Source organism: Rhinatrema bivittatum, chromosome 2, assembly GCF_901001135.1.
Source record: "Rhinatrema bivittatum chromosome 2, aRhiBiv1.1, whole genome shotgun sequence".
In the NCBI taxonomy this organism is placed as follows: domain Eukaryota; kingdom Metazoa; phylum Chordata; class Amphibia; order Gymnophiona; family Rhinatrematidae; genus Rhinatrema; species Rhinatrema bivittatum.
In genome coordinates, this window is record NC_042616.1 from 25,588,482 (window position 1) to 25,615,997 (window position 27,516).

Below are 27,516 nucleotides of genomic sequence, written 5' to 3' on the forward strand. Positions count from 1 at the left end.
TCTTCCACCTTCATGTCCTATGTCCGGGTCTGGAAAGTTTTTGAGTCTTGGGGCCAGTCCACATAACTTTCTCCACGTCATGCGACAATACCCCAGATTTTATCTTTCTTGCAGCGAGGTCTGGAGATGGGATTAGCCTACAATTCCTCAGAGTACAGGTGGCAGCCCTTGGTGCCCTCCATCATCAGGATGGAACTACTCTTTCATTGCACCCTGACATAGTCCGGTCCTTAAAGGGAGTAAAGCATGTGAAGCCACCGATGTACAATTTAGGTCTTCGTAGAGCTTGAATTTGGTCCTTCGAATTCTAAGCGGTCCACCATTTGAACCTCTGAAGAGAGCTACCCTCAAGGACCTCACTCTCAGGACAGTATTCCTGGTGTCTATCTGTTCCTCTCGCAGAATTTCGGAGCTCTGAGCCTTGTCATGTAGAGAGCCTTATCTACGCTTCACGGATTCAGGGGTATCCTTGTGTACTGTACCATCTTTTCTACCAAAGGTGGTCTCGCTCTTTCATTTGAATCAGTTGGTGGAGCTGCCGACCTTCCAGGACGAGGATTCCAGAGAGTTTAGTCGCCTCAATGTCAAGTGCGTCCTCCTTCGATGTCTGGAGGCTACCAATGCTTCCGTTTATCGGATCATCTTTTGTCCTCTGGAGTGGTCCCCAGAAGGGAAACAAGGCTTCTAAAAACACCATTGCCTGCTGGCTAAAGGAAGCAATTTCTACGGCGTACGTTGGCGCTAGGCATCCACCGCCAGACGGTATAAAGGCTCATTCTCTCCGAGCTCAAGCAGCCTCCTGGGCAGAAAGCCAAGCAGCCTCTCCGCAGGAGATTTGCAGAGCGGCTACCTGGAAGTTGTTACACACATTAGCGCGTCACTATCGCTTGAATCTTCAACCACCGATCGTGGGCTCCTTTGGGGCTCAGGTCATTTGAGCTGGGCTATCAGTGACCCACCCTACTTAGGGAAGCTTTGGTACATCCCACGGTCTGGACTGATCCTGGTACGTACAGGGAAAAGAAAATTATTCCTTACCTGCTAATTTTCGTTCCTGTAATAGCATGGATCAGTCCAGACGCCCACCTTACGGATTGTTGGGGGTTCTTTGGGATAATCTTTCAGCTCGACTGTGTAATTATTTCAGGATCGGTTTGGGACTGATTTAAGAGTTCAGGTTGAAAGTTTTTTGCTTAGACTTGTTTACAGTTGATATTCAATTTTGTATTGATCCATCCAAAGTGTTTTTCCTTATTGCTTGGATATTCTTAATATTGAATTTACAGATCGGTTCTGAGGGACTACCCTCTCAGTTTTTGCTCTGACTCCATCTGCTGGAAGGGGGACATAACCCATGGTTTGGACTGATCACCATGGTACTACAGGAACGAAAATTAGCAGGTAAGGAATAATTTTCTTATATCTTCAACAGACCACAATTTTACTTGTGTGTTGTTCTCAATTCACCCGACGGTATTGCATATAAGATCTGTACCGATATATGCAAACATAGAACCAATTTAAATATGTTTGTGAGTTGGCACAGTAAGGCTGTTTAACAATAAGGATTGTCTTATTGTTTTAACACACAGAATGAATGGGTATGAGTGTGGATGTGTATAAGGGTGAGTGTTGCTAAGCCATCGAGACACATTTTATGGTATTTGTCAAGTAATTTTTGATAATAAAGTTTGTACACTCTCTTGTATATGTGTGTGTTGAGAGTGTGGCTAACTTCACCCACATTGTTTACCTGATTGGGTTTCCCTGTGTACAATATAAATCCTACATTTCTAACCTCTCTTACTTTCGGAATTTTCTGATCACCCAGTGTTAAGGATTTCGGCGGGTTAGGATCAGGAAATCTGGCTAGATGTAGGATTTCTGTTTTTGATACATTCAATAGTAACTTATTTTTGAAAAGCCAATCATTCAGGATGTTCAGGCAGAATGTAATCCTCTTCAATATGCATTCAGTTGATCCTTCAATTGGTACATAAAACTGAATGTCATCCGCATATAATCGATAGCCCACATCTAACTGTGCCAATACTTTGCATTCTGGGGCTATATAGATATTAAAAAGAATAGGGGAGAGTGCCGACCCCTGTGGCACTCCAGTATTGAGTTCAAACTTGTCAGATCATTTACCTGAGATGCGGACAGACTGTGAATGATCTTTTAAAAAAGAAGAAAACCAATTCAAAACTGTCGCCAATCCCAGTATTAGCTAGCCAATTGATTAGGATAGAGTGGTTGATGGTGTCAAATGCTGCACATAAATCCAAAAATACTAGGAAAAACCCTTTACCACTATCAAAGCCTCGCCGAAAAGTATCTACAAGGAATAGTAATAGTGGCTCTATATTATAGTTCAGTCGAAAGCTGAATTGATAATTATCTAAAATATGATTACCATCCAAAAAAATGTTGGAGATGAGCTAGGACTGCTTTTTCCAATAACTTGGCTATAAAAGAAAGGTTACTAATAGAATGATAACCATTAAGGTCGCTAGGTTCAGCTGTAGATTTCTTTAGTACAGGTCTCACTATAGCTTCTTTCAAGATTGTTGGAACATGACCTCCCAATAAAGAGCAGTTGATTAATTCTTCTAATGACATTTCTGATCTTAGATGTTTAAACGAAATATTTGAACACATCATCCAAATCGATTTGGCTGGGGAAACCAGAAATACATTTTTTAATTTTTTCTCTAACAAAACACGCCAAAATCTTGTGCACTTGGTATAATTTGAATCTCACCGCTAGGGACTTTGGTGGTTAGGTTTTTTACAATACGAAATAATTCTCTTTATTAGCTGCATCCTGGATTTGTTTGGTAACGAATTGGGGTTTTTTTTGTTTGACTCTTCCCTATAGTTACGCAATTCTTTCAAATAGATTTCACGATTTAATTCCGATTTGTTTTTCCTTCAGCAGCACTCTAATGCTCTTTTATGTGTGATCAGCTCTTTGCCAAACCAAGGGGCTTTATTAGATCTGTTAGAAGTAAACTTGACAACAGGGCCAATTTGGGCCAATGCTTGATTTATTTATTTAACATTTTTTTATACCGAACTTTCGTAAATTACATCAAGCCGGTTTATATACTTCTTAAAAACCACAAATCATACAGACTTAAAACTATCCCATAAAAACGGTTGATGCCATAATTGTCACCTTCTATACAATGTAACACATTATAAAATAAACCTTATAAAATATAAGTTGTAAGTAAATAAAATAAAACATTATTAAAATACCTATTAACATACAATTCAAATCCATAAAATTAAATATCCATTTCAAATTTCAGGATTAATAAACATTTTACAGAAAAAAAAAATTTCTAATATCTACAACTAATTAAAATTCAGAAGTAGTTAGAGAGTCTGCCCAACAAAGAATTGTTTCGTCTAAGTTCTTAGGTTTCTTATCTACTATCTTAGGAATCCAGGATTCTTTTAAGGATTTTGTATCAAAAGTTTTCCTTTTTAAAGAACATTTGAATGGAGGAGTTCTTTTTATTGTCATTAGAGGGCTAAAGTGGTGGAAATTTCTATCAAGTAGTGATGGGACCACGGGACAGCCTTACTTTTAATTTTCACAGGATTAAAGTGTAGAACTTGATGTGAAAAAGACCAAATCTAAGATATGTCCTCGAGAGTGAGTCAGCTCTTTGACCAATTGAGACCAGCCTAATGTTTCCCTCGTCTGCAGAACCAGCTTATTTTTATACACCGACATTCGATCTGAGATATCACATTGGTTTACAGTCAGGTACTGTAGGTATTTCCCTATCCCCAGAGGGCTCACAATCTAAATTTTGTACCTGAGGCAATGGAGGGTAAAGTGACTTGCCCAAGGTCACAAAGAGCGACAGTGGGACTCAAACCCTGGTCTCCTGGTTCGTATCCACTGCTCTAACCACTAGGGTACTCCTCCTCCATCTTAGGAGCAAATTTAGATTTAGCAATGACTGAGGCCCCCTCCTCTTTCTGCCTGCCTAGGTTTCAAGAAAATCATAATCATGTATTTGAAGCTGCTTTAGGACTACAGCATCTGAATCTAATAACCAAGACTCGGTTATACATATTATATCAGGTTTTGAGTTGAAAGCAAATCAGAATCGGAATTTTTTTCCTAATCGATTGGATATTAATCAAATAGTTAAGAAAGTTATTCAAGCTAGTGGTAGAGTAACTACAAGGAGGTTCATATTTTAGGACTTTTAACAACTTGAACTGACAACGCTCGTAACGTTTTTGAAAGCCCAGCATAGCTCCCTCTCCCCCAAATCACTGGAAACTTTTCCATATCTTGCACATTAAAAAATATAAAGCAAATATGAACACAAAAGGAAAAAAGAACTCTTTCAAAAAAGAAAATACAGGCTTCCATGAATGCATAGCCATTGAGGGTGCCCCTATGGCGCTCCTGAGAGGCGCGCACAAAGGGCTAACCCCTTTGTTGCAGTCCTTCATGTGCACACCAAGGGCGCGCCCAACCTTGGCGCAAGCACCTCCAGTGTCCTGGCCTCGGATTTAACCAAGGCGCTCCCCTATGAAATCACCAGTGGGATGGAGTTGCTGCAAGGCACTGGGACTCCGGCTCCCGTTTAGCAGCAAGGTCACTGGGGAAATGCAGCTAAATTCAGTGCCAGGTTGGCAGGGTACTCTCCTCTGCTGTTTCACTTCTGGGGAGGTTGTAATCCGGTACTTCTGTTTGTCCTGGAGAAAACTAGGGTTTTGTAGGTTGTCAGGCTGTGTGGCCTAGAATGCTCAGCTACAGCAATACCTGTGGGCAATTCCTATGTTGGCCAAATGAAGAGTCTCAGCCTACAGTGTGTCTTGAGTCATTTCCCTTTTGCTATGATACTCAAAGTTGAGTTTAGGTGCATAAGTGGCCAATCCTTGACCGCTCAAATGCCGGAGTATGCGGAGAGTCTCTCGCGGCAGAAAGGCATTGAGATTAAAGATGCTAAGGTGGATGACCTGCCTGGCCCTAGGCTGATAGCGACCCAATGGCAGAGAATTGGCAAAGGAGGCAAACGGCTGAGTAGGAATTCCAACGGCGATATGCCGGCACAGGAATCCGGAACTTGACTTGAGCTCTTTCCAGCCAGTGGATAGGTTTACCGGAAAATTGATCGTTGGGTTACAGTTTTGATTCTTATTTTGATCTGGACTCTGGCAGCGTATATTTATACGATCTTACACTCAGTCTTTTTTTTTGCCTTGAACTCTGAAGATTCATTAGCAAAGCCACTGTTTGCGGTTGTGATAAATTATGCCATTTAAGGGGGCGTCATTCCTCTTGGGTAGTGTGATGGATTCACTATCACATGGTTCCTTGTTTAAAGAAGGGGGGGTCTTGTGGGCAGGGATATTGGGGGGAGGGGATGGGTGAGCTTTGAGCGTTTCTGGTAGACCTTCTACAGGGAGGTGGGTTGGGTTCAGTGGCTGTAATGGTTAATGTTGATTGTAATGGTTGATTGTATCTTTAAATGTGAAAGGTCTTAATATTCCTTGGAAGAGACAACTGTTATCTAAGGAGGCACAAGTTAGGTGGGCATCCACTTTTTTTATTCACGAGATACATTTTGTTAGGAAAGATGGACACTTAAGAATAGATATTTTCTACAGATATTTTTGGCATCTAACACTGTGAACCGAAAAAGGGGGATGTGGGCATTATGTTCTAAGGATCTGCAGGCTGAAGTCCTGGAGTGCAGGAAAGTTAGGGAGGGACGATATATAGCTTTAAAAGTTAAGCTAGATACTGGATTAGTGACTTTAATACACGTATATGCACCTAATGTTAACTCTCTATTGTCTGATAAACAGCTTTGTGAGGACATTCAGGAGGATATTAAAGAATATTTTTGGTTCAGCGATTCAGGGGAGGTATCGATTCAAACTCTCTGGGATTGTTTTAAGGCTATTCTTTGTGGTAAATTGATTTCTAGAGCTGTGGCCACAAAGAAGTGAACACAAAAAGAGAAATCAGATTTAGTATTGCTTATTAAGCAGTTAGAACAGCGACATAAATTATTTGGGGGTACTAAAATTCTCAGGGAATTAGACAATGAAAGGAACAAGCTGCATACTATCCTGTGCGGGGAAATTCAATTCAGGATAGATGGATCTCGTCGGACATGTTTTTGAGGAAGGCAATAAACCCAGTAAATTGTTTGCCTGGCAGTTGAAAAGGCAAATTTCCCAAAGGCAAATTTTGAAGGTAAGAGAATGACAGGGGGTAGTTGTCTCTGATAATGACCTTTATAGGGGAAAGATTTGCCCAGGTTTATAAGGAGCAGTGTACCTGGGAAGGCTCTAATCTAGATACTGACATTGATGAATATTTGGAGGGGGTTCATTTACCGGTTCTCATGGGGAGAAATATATACTACCGTATCTTACCTTAAACTTAATAAGGCTCCCGGCTTAGATGGTTTTACAGCTTTTTTTTCATAAGAAATTTAGAGACTTGCTAATTCCTCAACTCCAGCGTCTTTTTAACGTGCTGTTGACCTACCCAGTTTTGCCTACTTTTATGGGTTTGGCAGGGGTCACAGTACTACCTAAGCCGGGTAAGGTCAATTCTTTATGTGGCTCCTATTGGTCGATCTCAATATTACATTTAGATTTGAAGATTTTGGCAAATGTTTTAGCTGCGACATGGTCCTCCTTACACACATTTTCCAGGCATTACCATCTGGATGTGCAAGGCCAGGGTGCAGCCTTCGCGCATGTGGTGTTGATTGGACCGTGAGCAGCCTCCTGCCCTGTTCGTGAGTAGCTTTGGTACATCCCACTGGTGTGGATCCATCTATCTGAATGCTAGGAAAGGAGAAATTACTACTTAGCTGATTAATTTCCTTTTCTTTAATGAATATAGGTGGATCCACCTTCCCGTCCTTGGCTGCCGGATGGTTGTGCTATTGTCCTCCTGTGTGGCCGCATGTTGCAGGGGTACTGGTAAGTGTCAATCCAGCCCCTAGATTAATGTTATTACCCTCCTTGTCTGAGGTCAGTGTTTCCTGTTGGCTAAGTGCCGGAATGGTTGTCTGTTAATAATCAAGTTTTGTTAGTTTGTCCATAGTTTGCTTTTGCAGAGAATACTAGCAGGCTGATGTCAGTGTAGGGGTATATATACTGTGATGTCAGCGTTGCTCTGTCTCCATCTGCTGGTAGAGTTGCATAACCCACTGATGTGGATCCAGCTATCTTCATTAAAGAAAAGGAAATTATCAGGTCAGTAGTGATTTCTCCTCATACACGACAACAAGAATCTGAAAAAAGTGTCTTATATAGAGAAGTATTTTAGGATTTGAAAGCAGCATTAATGAGGTGAGCGTTTTCAACTGGATTTGCATATGGCCAGAGAAGAAAACAAGATCCAAGGACTCAGGAAGTTTTTTTCCAGGCTTTCAGCAAAGTGAGGCAGAAAGCAGGGAATCAGAAAGTGGCGGAGGAGGAGAAAGGCACAAATAAGAGGAACAATGTTTGTGAGGAAGAGAGAGAGAGAGAAAAGGCAGTGAGGAGCTGCAGAGTGAGTGCATTTGTAGGGGAGGGAGAGAAGCTTGAACTGTAGGTGGAAGTGGACAGAGAGCCAAAATAGCGACCTGAGAAGAGGGGTTACATGATCATAGCGAGGTTAAAGACAGGGAAGTCATGCAGCTGAATGTTGGAGAGATTGCAGGGGAGAAAAACGATTCAGCGGGAGGTCAGCAAAGAGCAAGTTACAGAAGTCTAAGCAGGAGGAGATAAGAGAGGGAAGGAGGGTTTTGGCTCAGAGAGGAAGGGATCGATTTTAGCAGTGTTATAGAGGAGGAACTGACTCACTTTAGCAGTGTTTTGGATGTGTAGAAGGAGGGAGAGGCATCAAAGATGACCCAAGGTTAGGGGCTGAGCAAACCAGGAGGATGAGAGCACAGTGAGCCCTCCTGATGTGACAGAATCTGATGTTCCTGTTGTTCTGGATAATGCTCTGTTAGATCTGGGGTTTTATTATTCACTGATTTATCCAGGTAGAGACATTCGCATGGTTCTGAGGGAGGTATCTTCAAAGGATACTAATGATGCATTAGAATTAGGGCATCCCGACAGTGAGGTTCCAATAATAAGAAAAGTAGTCCAAAAATAAGAAACGTGCCTGTAACTAAAAACTCACCTGAGTTAAAAAAAATTCTAACTTATCCCTATCAATTAAAAAGCAGAATGAAAATACAAACAAAAAACAAACTTTGAAATGTTTGTATGCTAATGCCAGAAGTCTAAGAAGTAAGATGGGAGAGTTAGAGTGTATAGCAGTAAATGATGACAGTCTTAATTGGCATCTCAGAGACATGGTGGAAAGAGGATAACCAATGGGACAGTGCTATACCGGGGTACAAATTATATCGCAATGACAGAGAGGAGCACCCGGGAGGCGGTGTGGTGCTTAATGTCCGGGATGGCATAGAGTCCAACAGGATAAACATCCTGCATAAGACTAAATGCACAATCGAATCTTTATGGATAGAAACTCCTTGTCTGTTGCGGAAGTCTATAGTGATAGGAGTAATCTACCGTCCACCTAGTCAAGATGGTGAGACGGACAGTGAAATGCTAAGAGAAATTAGGGAAGTTAACAAAATTGGTAGTGTGGTAATAATGGGAGATTTCAATTACTCCAATATTGACTGGGTAAATGTATCATCATCGGGACATGCTAGAGAGATAAAGTTCCTGGATGGAATAAATGACAGTTTTATGAAGCAATTGGTTCAGGAACTGACAAGAGAGGGAGCAATTTTAGATCTAATTCTCAGTGGAGCACAGGATTTGGTGACAGAGGTAACGGTGGTGGGGCCGCTTGACAATACTGATCATAATATGATCAAATTTGAATTAATGACTGGAAGGGGGAGAGTAAGCAAATCCACGGCTCTCATGCTAAACTTTCAAAAGGGAAACTTTGATAAAATGAGAAAAATAGTTAGAAAAAAACTGTAAGGAGCAGCTACAAAGGTAAAAAGTATGCAGCGGCTTGGTCATTGTTAAAAAATATCATTCTAGAAGTACAGTCCAGATGTATTCCACACATTAAGAAAGGTGGAAGGAAGACAAAATGATTACCGGCATGGTTAAAAGGGGAGGTGAAAAGAAACTATTTTAGCCAAAAGATCTTCATTCAAAAAATTGCAAGAAGGATCCAACAGAAGAAAATAGGATAATGCATAAACGTTGGCAAGTTAAATGTAAGACATTGATAACACAAGCTAAGAGAATTTGAAAAGAAGTTGGCTATAGAGGCAAAAACTCACAAGAAAAACTTTTTTTAAATATATCCGAAGGAGAGAGCCTGTGAGGGAGTCAGTTGGACTGTTAGATGATCGAGGGGTTAAAGGGGTACATAGAGAAGATAAGGCCATCGTGGAAAGATTCAACGATTTCTTTGCTTTGGTGTTTACTGCAGAGGATGTTGGGGAAATACCCGTACCGGAGAAGGTTTTCATGGGTAATGATTCAGATGGCCTGAACCAAATCACGGTGAACCTGGAAGATGTAGTAGGCCTGATTGACAAACTGAAGAGTAGTAAATCACCTGGACCGGATGGTATACACCCCAGAGTTCTGAAGGAACTCAAAAATGAAATTTCAGACCTTTTAGTAAAAATTTGTAAACTATCATTAAAATCATCCATTGTACCTGAAGACTGGAGGGTGGCTAATTTTACCCCAATATTTAAAAAGGGCTCCAGGGACGATCCGGGAAACTACAGACCAGTTAACCTGACTTCAGTGCCAGGAAAATTAGTGGAAAGTGTTCTAAATATCAAAATCACAGAATGTATAGAAAGACATGGTTTAATGGAACAAAGTCAGTATGGCTTTACCCAAGCAAGTCTTGCCTTACAAATCTGCTTCACTTTTTTGAAGGAGTTATTAAACATGTAGATAAAGGTGAACCAGTAGATGTAGTGTATTTGGATTTTCAGAAGGAGTTTGACAAAGTTCCTCATGAGAGGCTTCTAAGAAAAGTAAAAAGTCATGGGATAGGTGGCAATGTCCTTTTGTGGATTACAAACTGGCTAAAAGACAGGAAACGGAGTAGGATTAAATGGACAATTTTCTCAGTGGAAGGGGAGTGGGCAGTGGAGTGCCTCAGGGATCTGTACTGGGACCCATGTTTTTCAATATACTTATAAATGATCTGGAAAGAAATATGACGAGTGAGGTAATCATATTTGCAGATGGATCAAAATTATTCAGAGTAATTAAATCACAAGCAGATTGTGATAAATTGCAGGAAGAACTTGTGAGACTGGAAAATTGGGCATCCAAATGGCAGATGAAATTTAATGTGGATAAGTGCAAGGTGATGCATATAGGGAAAAATAACCCATGCTATAGTTACACAATGTTAGGTTCCATAATAGGTGCTACCACCCAAGAAAGAGATATAGGCGTCATAGTGGATAACACATTGAAATCATCGGTTCAGTGTGCTGCGGCAGTCAAAAAAGCAAACAATGATGGAAATTATTAGAAAGGGAATGGTGAATAAAACGGAAAATGTCATAATGCCTCTGTATCGCTCCATGGTGAGACCGCATCTTGAATACTGTGTACAATTCTGGTCGCAACATCTCAAAAAGATATAATTGCGATGGAGAAGGTACAGAGAAGGGCTACCAAAATGATAAGGGGAATGGAACAGCTCCCCTATGAGGAAAGACTAAAGAGGTTAGGACTTTTCAGCTTGGAGAAGAGACGACTGAGGGGAGATATGATAGAGGTGTTTAAAATCATGAGAGGTCTAGAATGGGTAGATGTGAATCGGTTATTTACTCTTTCGGATAATAAAAGGACTAGGGGGAACTCCATGAAGTTAGCATGTGGCACATTTAAAACTAATCGGAGAAAGTTCTTTTTCACTCAATGCACAATTGACCTCTGGAATTTGTTGCCAGAGATGTGGTTAGTGCAGTTAGTGTAGCTGTATTTAAAAAAGGATTGGATAAGTTCTTGGAGGAGAAGTCCATTACCTGCTATTAATTGAGTTGACTTAGAAAATAGCCACGGCTATTACTAGCAACGTAACATGGAATAGACTTTTTGGGTACTTGCCAGTTTCTTATGGCCTGGATTGGCCACTGTTGAAAACAGGATGCTGGGCTTGATGGACCCCTGGTCTGACCCAGTATGGCATGTTCTTATGTCTTTCTATATGCTCTGTGATTTTGATCTTTAGAATAGTTTTCACTGAGAATCTGTTTAGACTTGCAAACCCTGAGGTCCAGAAAGGAAACTGAGTCCAGGGGAACAAGTCTGGCAGTTCCTGCGGATGAGGGGTCCTGGTCTCCTCTTCCATGATAAAATGTTATGAGATTAAAGCCAGCTGAGCCCCTCCACGTGTCCCTGAGTGTTTCTGGTTTGTGTTTCAGGTGCCGGTGACGTTTGAGGACCTCGCTGTCTCTTTCTCCCAGGAGGAAGGGGGTTGTTTAGATGAAGGGCAGAAGGAGCTTTACAGGGATGTGAAGGAGAATTATGAGACCCTGAGCTCTGTAGGTAAGGATTGCATTATCTCTATTTTTAGTAAATACAGGGGATGTTTTATTAAGTCATTTTTTCCTGGATCAACTCTACACCAGAGATGTCCAAACGGGTGGATTTAGCAATAGGTGTACGAGGCCTGTCCTCTCTCCCTCTCCCCTCCCTATGCTTGGTCCTCTCTCCCTCTCCCCTCCCCCATGCCTGGTCCTCTCTCCCTCTCCTCTCCCCGTGCCTGGTCCACTCTCCCTCTCCCCTCCCCGTGCCTGGTCCCCTCATCCTCTTTTTCTCCCATCCCTGAGATCTCCTCTCTGTGTTGATACCCGAGATCACTTTTCCTCAATAAAAAGAAAGTGAATTATGCAGACACACAGTTTGGAAAACTACTTTATTTATATAATGTAATAGAAAAGATGGAATTGTTAGGGATGTGAGAGATTTTTAAGTGATCTGTGCTTTAGATATAGACATGCTATTGTATATTAAATGTGGTTTCTTATTATTGTAATTTGTTATTGTAATCTGCTTAGTATGGCAGGTCCACTATAAGCAGATGATGATAAATGATTTAAAAAAATATAATAGTAGATAAGCCCAGAGGAACCAGCCCCACAGGAATCCTAAAGGAGGGACCTGTGTTATCTCCAATGTTCCTGTATTGCATCAGCTTTATTGCTGCTCGGATAAAAATGTCACATCATTAGTGGCAGGGGTAGGTATGATCCCAACTCCTGTGTTAAAGGATCTTCACTGGCTCCCTGTGCAGAGTCGCTCTTAGGTGAAACTGATGGTGATATTCAGAAATAAAGTGTTTGATGTCTTATAAGTTAGGAGGTTATGAGTCACCGATATCATTGAGGGATGAAGGGACAGGGATGCTTCTGTTCCCTCTGCTCGTGAATACTGATTGCTACTAACACGCAAGAAAGCCTTTAATTTCTCTTGCTCTTCCATTTGAGTTCAGGATGGAGGGTGATTTAAGAGTTCAGAAAGTATTTGAAAAAGTTATTGTTTAAAGATGTTTTTAATTTATCAATTTTATATTATTATGTTCTGTTTATTTGTGATTGCATGTGCAGGTATCTTTGTAATCCACCCTGAACGATTGCATTGGAAGAGGCGGGCTATAAGTTTTATAAATATATAAATAAATAAAACAAACCACAGGAGCTGTAGAAAGACATCATATAGGAGTTCTCACAGGCGTCTCCTGAAGCTTTTGCTTCGTTAGAAAAATCTCTAATATTAAAGATCCTTTGCACTCATTGTGTGATCTTTTAAAAAGTCTGATCCCAGGTCATTAATAGCGTTCCATTCCATTGTCACTGACACATGATTAATTCTTTCTTTTTATATCCAGCAGCCAATGAGGTCATACAGGAAGAGAAGAAGGAGGAGAATCAAGAAGAACATCCTATAGTACTGGCAATAATACCAAGATATGCAGGAAATCTCTGTGAAAATCTTTCCCAGAGGACTGAGGGGGGAGACACAAGCCACAGTCAACAGGAATCAGAGAAGAAGCAGCGAGACCCTGCAGGAGACTCAGTGGATGGAGTCACTGCATGGGAGAGAAGTGGCAGGGAGCTCACAGTCATCCATGAGCACCAGAGATACCTGAGAGTAGAGAGATCTTTGCAGAGTAATAACAGTGATCAAATGACTTCTGACCCCATCCAGAGACAGGAGGAAGGGACGAAATCCTTTCACTGTCACACCTGTGGGAAAACCTTTGCTAGGAAATGTCATTTTGTATTGCACCAGAAAACCCACACAGAAATGAGAACTTTTCCATGTTCTCAGTGTGGAAAATGTTTCAAACAGAAGGGAACCCTGAAATTACACCAGCGAATCCACAGTCAAGGGAGCACTTTCACGTGTATTGAATGTAAGAAAAACTTTTCTAGCAGGAGATCCTTAATGATACACCAAAGCACACACACAGGTAAGAGACCCTTTCATTATCCTCAAGATGAGGAATCTTACAGCTCTGAGTTCTCTTTATTAAATCCCCAGAAAATGGAGACAGAAGAGAGAACATTTTCATCTTCTGAAAGAGGAGAAAACATCATTCAAAAGCAAGACCTAATAATAAATGAAAAATCACAGAGAGAAGAAAAATTATTCATGTGTACTGATGGTGACAGAAACTTCAATGAGAACGAAATGTTCACAGGACAACTACAATTCCAAACAAGAGAGAAACCATTTACATGCTGTGAGCCTAGTAAAAGTTTCATTCATAAACCGGACTTGAAATACCATGAGAGAATTCACACAGGTGAGAAACCATTTACGTGTAGTGAGTGTGGGAAAAGTTTCAGTCGGAAAGGAAACGTCAAATGTCACCAGAGAATCCACACAGGAGAGAAACCGTTTACATGCTGTGATTGTGGTAAATGCTTTAAGACAAAGGGAGAAATGAAAAGCCATCAGAGAATCCACACAGGAGAGAAACCATTTACATGCTGTGAGTGTGGTAAATGCTTTAAGACAAAGGGAGAAATGAAATACCATGAGAGAATTCATACAGGTGAGAAACCATTTACTTGTAGTGAGTGTGGTAAATGCTTTAAGACAAAGGGAGATATCAAACTCCATCAGAGTGTCCACACAGGTGAGAAACCATTTACATGTAGTGACTGTGGGGAAAGTTTCAGTCGGAAAGGGAACTTCAAACGTCATCAGAGAATCCACACAGGAGAGAAACCATTTTCATGCTTTGAGTGTGGTAAATGCTTTATGACAAAGGGAGACATCAAAATCCATCAGAGTGTCCACACAGGTGAGAAACCATTTACATGTAGTGACTGTGGGGAAAGTTTCAGTCGGAAAGGGAACTTCAAACGTCACCAGAGAGTCCACACAGGTGAGAAACCATTTACATGTGAGTGTGGGAAAAGTTTTAGTCGGAAAGGAAACTTCAAATTTCATCAGCGAATTCACACAGGAGAACAACCATTTACATGTATTAAATGTGGTAAAAGTTTTAGTCAGCGGGGTGATTTTAAAACTCATCAGAGAATTCACATATGAGTAACCATTTACATATAGTGAATGTGATAAAAGCTTCAGACAGAAATTTCTCATATGGCATCAGAGAATCCACCTTTGGAGTACTTTGTGAAGTAAAAACTTTAGAACAAAGGAAGAACTTTCAAGTCACCTGAGAAGCCACACAGGAGTCAAATGTAATTCACACATTTTCCTGTAATTTGGAGGAGGAGGTCCATCTGTAGCAAATGTTTTCCGAACGGAGAACCTTAGTAACTTCTTTCAGTTCATATCGCTTGCGGAAAGTGGAAGGTGTCAAATCATTAAAGATGAAAATCCTGTGGCCTTCCCAAAGCCTTTCATTTTGCTTTCTGGCACAATGCATAGCCTTGCAGACAAAAAAAATAATGTCCCGAGCTTTATTATCAGTCTTGGGGCCCAATGCTCTATGAGCACTCTCAATTTTTATCTCCGGCAAGGACACCAAATTTGAGATAAAGCTACCATCAGGGGCTTTGAATAAACTGACAACACCATTGTCAGGCAATTAACATATTCAGGCAATTCTGGGATGCCGCAAATCTGTAAATTGCACCGATAATGGTTTTCCAATTCCTTCAACTTTTCGGCAAGCAATACACATTCATTATCCCAGGACAAGCAGGGTGATAGTCCTCACATATGGTGATATCAGTGGATAGAGCCCTATCACGGAAAACTTTCTGTCAAAGTTTCCAGAAACGTTAGACTGGCACACTGAGCCCACTGAGCTGGTAGGGAAATAGAACCAAAAAAGTTATTTAAAGGGACAAGAGTAACAGAAAAGTATGAAAAAAAAAAAGTGTGAAAGCTTGCTGGGCAGACTGGATGGACCATTTGGTCGTCTTCTGCTGTCATTTCTATGTTTCTATATGCCTCGAGCCACAGGAGTCTCCTTTCAGTCTTTTTTTCCGCACTGCAATTTGCCTCACGGTTAGGAGCCCTGTATGATTCCTCACACATATTTCCTCACTGAAAAAGTATTATTTTCCTCAGAAAAATATCCCCTCATAGGGGTCTCCCATTCTCAATTCATTTTTCTTTGATTGGTGAGTAAAATACTTATTTGCGGTCAACACCGTTCTCACCGTTGCTTGGTGCCCGGCTATCTGGCCTAAATTTTTGTCATAATGGCAACCGGTTTCAAAAAGTGCCCAAACTACCCTCATACTATATTGATCACCGATCCCCACATCGAGAGCATACTATGCCCTGGCACAGGCCATAATGTTTCTTCATGTCCTCAGTGTGCAGAAATTACATCAAAAGGTAGATGGGCCCGTCTAGAAAAAATGGAACATCTGTTCAAAATACAGCTAATTTGTCAACATCGACGCAATCTTCACCGACAGGGGCTTCCAAAAAGGTGGTAATAAAAACCTGCTGAGTACATGAGGGTAGCGGTGACCAACTGACCCCGATTCCTGCACCGAGTCCGCTTCAGTGCTAGAAAGAACTCAGCACTGAGAAAAGTATCATCGAGAAACGACACCCGGTACAGGATCTGATCCTGGAGCGGGCTCGTTGGCTATTGAGCCGCCCCCAAAGAAGATTAGGATAGAGGATGCATCTATGCCCTCGACGCCACAAAGTCCAAGGCAATCCCCACTGATATCGGTGCTGGGTACTGTGCCCCCACAGGGCCCTGTGGAGGAGCCAGTTTTGCCTATTCTGTCACCCCCTATAGCTGCTCTGCCTTTATCAGCTATATGGGAGAAGCTGGACAGATTTATCCGCCAGGCATTCATCAATGCCCTCCAGGAGTTACATCCACCGGTGCCGGCTCCCATACCACCACCGATGTTGGAGCTATCGATCCTCAAACCACTGCTGCCTAAGCTTGATACATTGATCGGCGCCGCAACCTGCTCCATCGATGCCGAAGGAACCGATCAAGCTTCCAAAAGACCCGATACCGATTCCAAGCTCTTCGGACGAAGGAGGCACCGATTCTGACCTTCAGCCATCGATGCCTCAACCGATACCAGGACCATCAGGACTCTCTGGATCGAGACGTCAGAGTCTTCCATCGATGCCGCACCCGTTGCCATCGATGCCACCAAGGCATAAACAGAAACCATTGATGGATCCATCGAAGACCTTACATCCATTGATGTCATTCTCCCTTCCTCCTTCCAGTCCTCATCAACACACCTTGTCAGATACCTGGGAGGATGTAGACACTGATTCCTCTACTGAAGATATCTTATCAGACCCATCTCCACTAGAGGAAAAGAGAAAATCACCACCTGAAGACTTCTCCTTCTCAAACTTTGTAAGGGAAATGACAGAAACAATCAATTTTCAATTACTTACAAAAGAGGATACAAGACACAGGACTTTAGAGGTCCTTCAATTTGTTGATGCTTCCAAAGAGATAGTCGCTACACCAGTACATGAAGTACTAGTTGACCTCCAACATCGCCTTTGGGAGCTTCCCTGCACTGTTCCACCAGTAAACAAAAGGACAGATGCCACATATTTGGTGCAGCACATACCTGGTTTCCAAAAGCCTCAGCTCCCACATCAATCTGTTGTGGTAGAGTCTGCGCAAAAAAGATCAAAGAGTATTCATCCACATTCCTCAACACCTCCTGAGAAAGAGCAAAAATTCTTGGACAATTTAGGACATAAAATGTTCCAAGGTTCCATGCTCTTAGCAAGAATTGCCTTATACCAATTATACATGACGCAATACCAGAGAAATTTGTGGAAGCAGATTCAAGAATTATTAGAAACTCTTCCACAACAGCATCAAGACACCTTCAGTTCCATCATACACAAAGGTCTTGAAGCTGGGAAGCACGAGGTATGTGCGGCCTATGACTTAATGAGTTTGTAACCGTACTTAATTGGCACCTGTTAGAATGTACAATAACCTACCTACACATACATTATTTTGTGCCTGTTTGTAAACCGTTGCGATGGTACGTAACTTAGCGACGGTATATAAAAGTTTTTAAATAAATAAATAAATAAATCCTCCAGAATGGCAGCGACTGGCATTAGTGCCAGAAGATGGGAGTGGTTGAAGGCATCCGACCTCAAGCCTGAGGTCCAAGAAAAATTAGCTGACCTTCCTTGCACTGGTGAAAACCTGTTTGGAGAAAAAGTGCAAGATGGAGTTGCACAACTGAAAGATCATAACAAAACTCTGTGCCAACTATCCACAATTACTGCAGAAACTCCATCTTCTACAAGAAGCCCATCCAGAAAAGATACAAGAAAGCCATTCTATCGACCACACAGGTATTATCTACCAGCTTCTCGTGGTAGAATAACAAGGCCGTACCAAAGAGTTCATCCCAGGCAGTCAAAAGCAACCAGACCTCAGCCTCCTCCTCAGACAGGTCAAGCATCTGGGTTTTGAAAAACTCCCAGAGAACAACAACCTCTCCAGAAACCCAAATCAAAATTTACCAGTTGGAGGCCGGGTTTCTTATTTTCTACCCAGTTGGACAAACATTTCCACGAATCAATGAGTATTCTCCATTATAACACAAGTTACCATCTGGATTTTATCACGGTACCCAGAGATTCCCCACCAAACTCTCCCTCTGGGTAAACAAAGATCATACCACTCTTCTAGAAACAGAATTAGCCACCCTCCTGAGAGCCAGGGCTGTGGAACTTGTTCCCCGACCTCAGCAGGGCAGAGGATTCTACTCCCGCTGTACCTCATTCCAAAGAAAACAGGAGGCCTCCGCCCCATTTTAGACCTCCAAAATCTCAACAAATTTCTACGAAAAGAAAAATTCAGGATGGTGTCCTTAGGCACCTTGCTTTCCCTTCTTCAAACAAGAGATTGGCTCTGTTCTCTGGATCTTCAAGACGCTTATGCTCACATTCCAATATTTCCACCTCATCGCAAGTTTCCTATTGGATTATCAACGCTTTCAATACCGGGTTCTGCCCTTCGGACTTGCATCAGCACTCCATGTATTTACAAAGTGCCTAGTAGTAGCGGCGGCCCATTTAAACAAGGAGAGCATACATGTCTTTCCTTAGGTGGACAACTGGCTCATCAAGAACCTATTGAAATGAGCTCTCGACTCTCTCCAGCTCACAATCAATCTGCTTCACTCGTTGGGATTTCTTATCAACTACCAAAAATCCCACCTCATACCATCTTGCCTTCTACAGTTCATTGGAACAGACTTGAACACCACAATATCAAAAACCTTCCTACCAAAAGACCACGCAGACACCCTCTCCAGATTAGCAAAATCTCTGCATGCAAAGAAAAAGGCTTCAGCCCATCAGTTCCTAACGCTGCTGGGCCACATGGCTTCCACAGTCCATGTCACCCCTATGGCCAGATTAGCCATGAGAATAACACAATGGACTTTGAGATCACAGTGTCTCCAAGCTTTTCAACCACTGTCGTCTCCAGTTCAAATAACCCACCAGTTACGTTCATCTCTCCTCTGGTGGACGAACATGAACAACTTGCTAACAGGTCTACCTTTTCAGCAACCATTTCCACAAGTAACCTTAACCACAGATGCATCCACTTTAGATTGGGGAGCATATATGGACAATCTTCAGACTCAAGGTACTTGGACAAGACTCGAAGCAACATTCAAATCAACTTCCTGGAGCTTCGAGCTACACGTTATGCTCTATATGCATTCAAGGACTGCCTTTCACACAAGACTGTTCTAATACAAACAGACAACACAGTTGCCATGTGGTACCTGAACAAACAAGGAAGTACGGGCTCTTATCTCCTTTGCCAAGAAGCCGCACAGATTTGGGACTAGGCCCTAACACATTCCATGTTTCTCCGGGCCACTTATCTAGCAGGCATACACAACGTAGTTGCAGATCGTCTCAGTCGTCCGTTCCATCCCTGTAGTAATGACCAGAATATTCCAACGTTGGGGTCAACCAACAATAGACCTCTTTGCATTCGAACTGAATCACAAAGTGGACGCCTTTGCTCTTCCCTGGAACTCAGGCCTCCTATACGCATATCCTCCGATACCGCTGATAGCCAAAACTCTAATGAAGCTACAACAGGACAAAGGGTCAATGCTACTCATAGCCCCGTATTGGCCTCAACAAGTGTGGTTTCCCATACTTCGCGACCTCTGGATAAGGGAACCAATTCGCCTGGGCACAGCACCAACTCTCATAACTCAGGATCAGGGCAGGTTGCGCCATCCCAACCTTCAAACTCTATCCCTCACAGCATGGATGTTGAAAGCTTGATCCTTCAACCAATCAATCTTTCAACTAATGTCTCTCAAGTTCTTTTAGCTTCACGAAAACCTTGCACACGACAATCCTATCATTGTAAGTGGAAAAGATTCACCACGTAGTGCACACAGAAAAGTATTGACCCCTTTTCCTGCCTCACATTATCTTTATTGGACTATTTCTGATACCTTTCAGACTGTGGTCTCCAGACTACACCAGTAAGGGTGCATCTGAGTGCCATCTCAGCTTACCACAAAGAAGTAGGTGATGCCCGATATCAGTGCAACCCCTTGTCAGTAGGTTTATGAGAGGTTTAATTCAGCTAAAACCCCTGTTATGGCCACCAGTCACAGAATGTGACCTTAATGTAGTACTAACAAGGCTCATGCATTCTCCTTTGGAGCCCAAAGATTCCTGCAATTTTAAATTTCTTCCATGGAAAGTTATCTTCCTAGTAGTTATTACATCTGCTAGAAGAGTTAGTGAGTTACAAGCACTTGTCACATACTCACCCTATACAAGGTTCCTATATGACCGAGTGGTCCTATGTACTCACCCAAAATTCCTTCCCAAAGTGGTTACTGACTTCCACTTGAATCAGTCTATAGTCTTGCCCACATTCTTCCCAAGACCTCACTCTCACCAAGGTGAAAGGGTTCTACACACTTTAGACTGTAAACGTGCCCTTGCATATTACCTTGACCGCACTGCAGTCCATAGGAAATCCACCCAGCTCTTTGTTTCTTTTGATAGAAACAAACCGGGTATGGCAGTGGGCAAACAAACTCTCTCCAACTGGCTAGCAGATTGTATAGATTTCTGCTATGAAAAAGCAGGCCTTCCTCTCCAGGGACGAGTAAAGGCGCATTGCATAACAGCAATGTCAACTTCAGTAGCACACTATCATTCTGTACCGATTGCTGAAATTTGTAAGGCTGCAACATGAAGCTCTCTTCACACATTTGCAGCCCATTACTGCTTGGACAAGGAAGGACGACAAGATTCAGCCTTCGGACAATCTGTCTTAAAGAACTTATTTCCAGTATAATCCCAACTCCTTCCACATCCAACCTGCTTTGATTCCAGGCTGCCTCATTTTTTCCAACAGTACACCAGTTGTTGTGCCTGTTGCACAAGTTGTATGCTGTTGGTACAAAACAAATATGACTCAGCCTGTGGCTTGCTAATCACCCATAGGTGAGGACTATCATCCTGCTTGTCCTGGGAAAAAGCAGAGTTGCTTACCTGTAACAGGTGTTATCCCAGGACAGCAGGATGTTAGTCCTCACGAAACCCATCCGCCACTGTGCGGAGTTGGGTCCGAAAAGTTTTATTATTTTATTTTTTCACTCACACTTCTTGCTACAAACGAGACTGAAGGGAGACCCCTCTGGCTTAAGGGATCATGGCATGCTGGGCATGCTCACTGTGCCAGTCAAAAGTTTCTAGAAACTTTGACAGAAAGTTTTCTGTGATAGGGCTCCGTCCAGCAACATCACCCATATGTGAGGACTACATCCTGCGGTCCTGGGATAACACCTGTTACAGGTAAGCAACTCTGCTTTTTGCAAAGGTTTCTGTTGGTCTGCCACTTTTTTAAGTGAATCAGCCTAACCTTCCACAAAAATATTCTTTTTGTCAACTCGGGTGCCCAGAGCCGCCATGTTTATGAATTTGTATAATTTTGTGCTTTTTCTGTTTATGTTGCTATACAAAGTTGTGTGCTTTAATTATGTATTCTAATAAAAATAAAGTTAAAAAAGAGAGTATTAGCAGTAAACATGAGAGAATGAGCTCATTCCCAACTTACTCTGTCTTATGAATGAGGTTCATTCCTGTCAAAATATGCTCAAATCTCATTTGTAAACATTGCCTCTTGAAAGGAATTTACATATCCTGATTGTGATAAAATTTTCAGTAACTAAAGGATTCATACACGGGATAAAAACTGTATTCAAGCTTATGTAAGGGCATCAACAGATCCCAGTACTCAAATAGTATGTAGTATGGAAGTAAATGGCCAAAATCTGTCTCCATCCTTAAACTCAGATGATCATTTCTGTGAATGGAAGGAGTGAGAAATTAGCAGCACATGATGGGAAAGAGGTAACAGAATTTGTAAAATGAGAGGAAAAACTGTTTAAAGAATCTGAGTAGCAGATGAGGAAACTCAATTGACACTAGCATAAATTTATTTATTTATTTATTGTTTTTTATATACCGCCTCTCATCAGAGATATCACGTCGGTGTACAGAGAACAGGAACATACGCCGGGGCGTTATACATTTAACATAAAGATAATATATGAGGTCTTATACATAAAACAAGTAAATTGAATATAGTGGGAAATACAGAGAATGCTTCAGAAACCTCATGTGGATCAAAAGCTTGACTTAGAAATTTAGACTTGAAGGAAAACACTGGTATCACGCCCTTGAGATAACTGAAGAATTTGTGATGATCTGGGACAATCCTGTTCCAAGGGATAAAAAGCTCAATGCAAGAAAAGTGATGTAGTGTATTTGGATTTTCAGAAGGCGTTTGACAAAGTCCCTCATGAGAGGCTTCTACGAAAACTAAAAAGTCATGGGATAGGAGGCGATGTCCTTTCGTGTATTACAAACTGGTTAAAAGACAGGAAACAGAGAGTAGGATTAAATGGTCAATTTTCTCAGTGGAAAAGGGTAAACAGTGGAGTGCCTCAGGGATCTGTACTTGGACCGGTGCTTTTCAATATATATATAAATGATCTGGAAAGGAATACGATGAGTGAGGTTATCAAAGTTGCGGATGATACAAAATTATTCAGAGTAGTTAAATCACAAGCAGACTGTGATACATTACAGGAGGACCTTGCAAGACTGGAAGATTGGGCATCCAAATGGCAGATGAAATTTAATGTGGACAAGTGCAAGGTGTTGCATGTAGGGAAAAATAACCCTTGCTGTAGTTACACGATATTAGGTTCCATATTAGAAGCTACCACCCAGGAAAAAGATCTAGGCATCATAGTGGATAATACTTTAAAATCATCGGCTCAATGTGCTGCAGCAGTCAAAAAAGCAAATAGAATGTTAGGAATTATTAAGAAGGGAATGGTTAATAGAACGGAAAATGTCATAATGCCTCTGTATCGCTCCATGGTGAGACCGCACCTTGAATACTGTGTACAATTCTGGTCGCCGCATCTCAAAAAAGATATAGTTGCGATGGAGAAGGTACAGAGAAGGGCAACCAAAATGATAAAGGGGATGGAACAGCTCCCCTATGAGGAAAGGCTGAAGAGGTTAGGGCTGTTCAGCTTGGAGAAGAGACGGCTGAGGGGGGATATGATAGAGGTCTTTAAGATCATGAGAGGTCTTGAACGAGTAGATGTGACTCGGTTATTTACACTTTCGAATAATAGAAGGACTAGGGGGCATTCCATGAAGTTAGCAAGTAACACATTTAAGACTAATCGGAGAAAATTCTTTTTCACTCAACGCACAATAAAGCTCTGGAATTTGTTGCCAGAGGATGTGGTTAGTGCAGTTAGTGTAGCTGGGTTCAAAAAAGATTTGGATAAGTTCTTGGAGGAGAAGTCCATTAATGGCTATTAATCAATTATACTTAGAGAATAGCCACTGCTATTAATTGCATCAGTAGCATGGGATCTTCTTGGTGTTTGGGTAATTGCCAGGTTCTTGTGGCCTGGTTTTGGCCTCTGTTGGAAACAGGATGCTGGGCTTGATGGACCCTTGGTCTGACCCAGCATGGCAATTTCTTATGTTTTTATGTTCTTGTGGTAAAGAAGAAAAGCACAAGAAGAGCATTGCTGACAGGAGTCAGTACCAAGTAACTATTCTGTGGTTCAGATGGAGAGAGAGAAGATCCTCAAGTATCAAATAATGCAATTAGATAGCAGGAGAGTGTGGCAGAGAGATACAGAAATAGTCCTAGTTGTATTGAGTTCCAGTGGCCTGAGTAAGAAGAATTTCTGGCACAGCTGGAGATGTTGCCTGTGCATAAAACTTCTTATGAACTTCAGAAGGAGGCTCTCTTTGGTACAATGCAAGTATTATGAAGGGCATTAGCAGAGAATGTGAGAGATTGAGATTTTATTCCAGATACCCTGATTTGGTATTTGTCTGTACTGAATATGACAAGAGTTTCACTCAGCTCCACACCTTAAAAGGCACCAAGTGCTCCATTCACAACTGAGGGACAGAAAATTTTATTTATTAAAAATATTTATATTCGGCATAATATGAAAATAAATTAAGAAGATTACAAGTTTCTGAGTTTAAACTTAAGGCAAAAATAATTACAACATTAAATAAACAATAAAACCAATAATAAAATTATAAAAAAAAGCTGCCTGAAACAACAAAGCCTTCAGCTGTTTCCAAAACACTTTAATGTCATCAATTGCTCGATGATTGTGAGGCAAAGAATTCCAATGAGAAGAACCTGAGACAAAAAAAAGCTTGGCTCCGGCTTTCTTTTAGATGCTCCCTCTTACTACAGGGGGTGTCCAATAAAAATTTCCCTTGAGAACGTACTGTACGTGTTGGTTGATAATATTTTAGTAAAGATGACAAGCAACTTGGGCCTTCCTGTTTTATAGTTTTAAAGATCTTGTAATCAATTTAAATTCAATGCGCTGTTTAACTAGCAGCCAATGAAGTTCCTTTAGGATCGGTGTAATATGGAACAGAGCAACTCTTGAACATAAGAAATTGCCATACTGGGTCAGACCAAGGGTCCATCAAGCCCAGCATCCTGTTTCCAACAGTGGCCAATCCAAGTTACAAGTACCTGGCAAGTACCCATACATTAAATAGATCCCATAGCAGTGGCTATTCTCTAAGTCAACTTGATTGTTAGCAGTTAATGGACTTCTCCAAGATCTTATCCAAACTTTTTTTAAACCCAGCTACACCAACTGCACTTACCACATTCACTGGCAACAAATTCCAGAGCTTAATTGTGCATTGAGAGAAAAATAATTTTCTCCAATTAGTCTTAAATGTGCTATTTGATAACTTCATGGAATGCCCCCTAGTCCTTCTATTATCCGAAAGAGTAAATAACCAATTCACAAATACCCGTTCTAGACCTCTCATGATTTAAAAAACTTCCATCATATCCCCACCTCAGCCGTCTCTTCTTCAAGCTGAACAGCCCAAACCTCTTCAGCCTTTCCTCATAGGGGAGCTGTTCCATCCCCTTTATCATTTTGGTAGCCCTTCTCTGTACCTTCTCCATCGCAACTATATCTTTTTTGAGATGCAGCGACCAGAATTGTAAACAGTATTCAAGGTGCGGTCTCACCATGGAGCGATACAGAGGCATTATGACATTTTCTGTTTTATTTACCATTCCCTTCATAATAATTACTAAGTTTCTGTTTGCCTGTTTGCTTTTTGGACTGCCGGAGCAGCCGATGATTTCAATATATTACCCACTATGACGCCTAGATCTTTTTCCTGGGTTGTAGCTCCTAATATGGAACCTACCATCGTGTATGCCCCCCCAGGCCTACTAGAAGCTGACCCTTCCCCTCTTATCGAACTTACTGCCAAGCACATTAACTACGACACTCCAGCTATAATATTGGGAGACTTTAACATACATAGATGCGGCTCCTCTATCCCCCAACTGCGAATCTTTACTCTCATCTCAAATATTTGGGATTCAAACAGATAATAGACAGTCCCACTCACAAAGCTGGACACACACTGGATCTAATATTCTTTAACGAAGGACTGTCCTTAGCTTCCAAACCGATCTGTACACCTGTCCCCTGGTCAGACCACCGAGTGATTACCACAACCCTAGATATCTCCGGCACCTCGCCTAAACCACATACCAAGTCTACAATCCAATTCAGGAAAATATGCTCTCTAGACATCCTCAGTTCCCACCTCTCCAAAGAATTAGAGCATCTTGATCTCTCTGACACAGAGTCGGCCACCTCCTAATGGTTCAATATAACCAGAAAAGTAGCGGATCTCACCTGCCCTATAATCGCCAAAGTTATACACCCCAACATGGATAACAGAAAACCGTGGTTCACACCCGAACTGAATGGCCTCAAACAAGAACTAAAAAGGAAAGAACATAGATGGCGCAAAAACCCTTCCAAGGATGCCCAGGCCGCCTACAAAAACACCATGCACCTGTACAGGAACACGATCCTTCAGACAAAAAGAGACTTTTTCTCCCAAAAAATTCATCACTTCATTTTTTATTCTAAAGCCCTATTCTCGTACGTCTCATCTCTCACTAAATCAGCCCCACCAACAATTCCTGACAATCAAGCCTCATCAAAAGCTACAGAATTAGCGATCTACTTTGATAAAAAAAATCACCAACCTGGTGGCACCACTTAAGTCCAATAATATCCAACCACAGCCCTCTTATAACCCCAATAATCAGCAAAATTCCCGTCTTGATACATTCGAGCCCTCCTGTTCATTGGAGATTGAAAGCATGCTCAAGAAGGTCAAGCCTTCATCTCATCCTGCGGACTCAATACCTTCAAATCTCCTCATCTCCATCCCCAAAATCATTGCGAAGTATATCTCAGATATCATCAATTGCTCCCTTGCTCAAGAGCTAGTCCCGGACTCACTTAAGATCGCAATCCTCAAACCGCTGCTAAAAAAACCAAACTTGTCACCAGCGGATCCTGCTAACTTCCGTCTGATAGCCAATCTACCATTTATTGCAAAACTACTAGAAAAAATAGTCAACAAACAACTATCAGAATACCTTGAATTGCACAAGATTCTAGCCCCAACTCAATTCAGATTCCGAAAATCACTAAACACTGAATCACTTCTAATCTCACTCTCTGACTCTATCATCCTCAGCCTTGAGAAAAAACAATCCTACCTTCTCGCCCTCCTTGATCTATCCGCAGCATTCGACACAGTGAACCACCCCATACTTTTAGATTGTCTCACGGACATGGTATCACTGGTACAGCACACAGATGGTTCAAGCAAGAGGGGGGCTTCCCAATCTTTTGCATCGAGTGTTACATGTATGATTTTTTACCCACCGGTGAGAAGTTGTACATGTGCATGCGATACAAAGAGCTCCTGGCTCTCAGAGAACGAGTCCGATCTCTGGAGGCTAGAGTGGCAGACCTGGAGGAACTGAGGCAGACAGAGAGGTATATAGATGAGACCTTCAGGGACATAGTAGTCAAGTCCCAACTTCAGACTGGCAGCCCTGGTGCTACCTTGGAGGAAGAAGGTCTCATGATGGAAGAGCACCAACCAGGTGTAGCAGGAAAGGATCCTGTAGCAAGGACCTGCTCTCTAGGTGATGCATTGTCCTTTCGCACTGAGGATATCTCCCCAAGGCCTACTGCCCAGGAGGGAAGGGTTAGGTCGGCCGTCATAGTTGGTGATTCGATTATTAGGAATATAGCAGTGTTGCCAACCTCGCTTATTTACCGCGAGATTGGGCTTCTTTTTGTAGTCATTCGCGGGGTTTTTTTCCGGTTCGCGGGTTGCTTTTAATTGGGCTATTTTTTCTGCCAGTCGCGTTTTTTTGGGCTTGTTGGGCGGGACTTGTGCTCTGATGTTACAGTGATTGGCTGCTGCTGCTGCTGCGATGAAGCCTGTCCATAGCAGGCGCACCCTATCCCTATAGTGCAGCAGTAAGCCAATCAGAGCAGAATGCAAGCCTTGTTGATGCACAGGACACATTTTGTGGGCAGACCCAGCCAGCACTGAACAGCATCG

General features: G+C 41.9%; 1 protein-coding gene across 1 annotated transcript; it reads left to right on the forward strand.

Moving 5' to 3' along the window:
• The first annotated feature begins 11,503 nt into the window (after positions 1–11,503).
• On the forward strand, positions 11,504–15,238 carry LOC115083713 (zinc finger protein OZF-like). Its single transcript, XM_029587694.1, has 2 exons — positions 11,504–11,559; positions 12,902–15,238. Exon 2 carries the CDS (start codon positions 13,201–13,203, stop codon positions 14,575–14,577), a length of 1,377 nt encoding a protein of 458 aa, XP_029443554.1. The 5' UTR covers positions 11,504–11,559; positions 12,902–13,200; the 3' UTR covers positions 14,578–15,238.
• Positions 15,239–27,516: the final 12,278 nt, after the last annotated feature.

Excerpts from the sequence above, each read along its gene's own strand:
- LOC115083713 (XM_029587694.1), top strand. The coding sequence starts at position 13,201 with ATGACTTCTGACCCCATCCAGAGACAGGAGGAAGGGACGAAATCCTTT.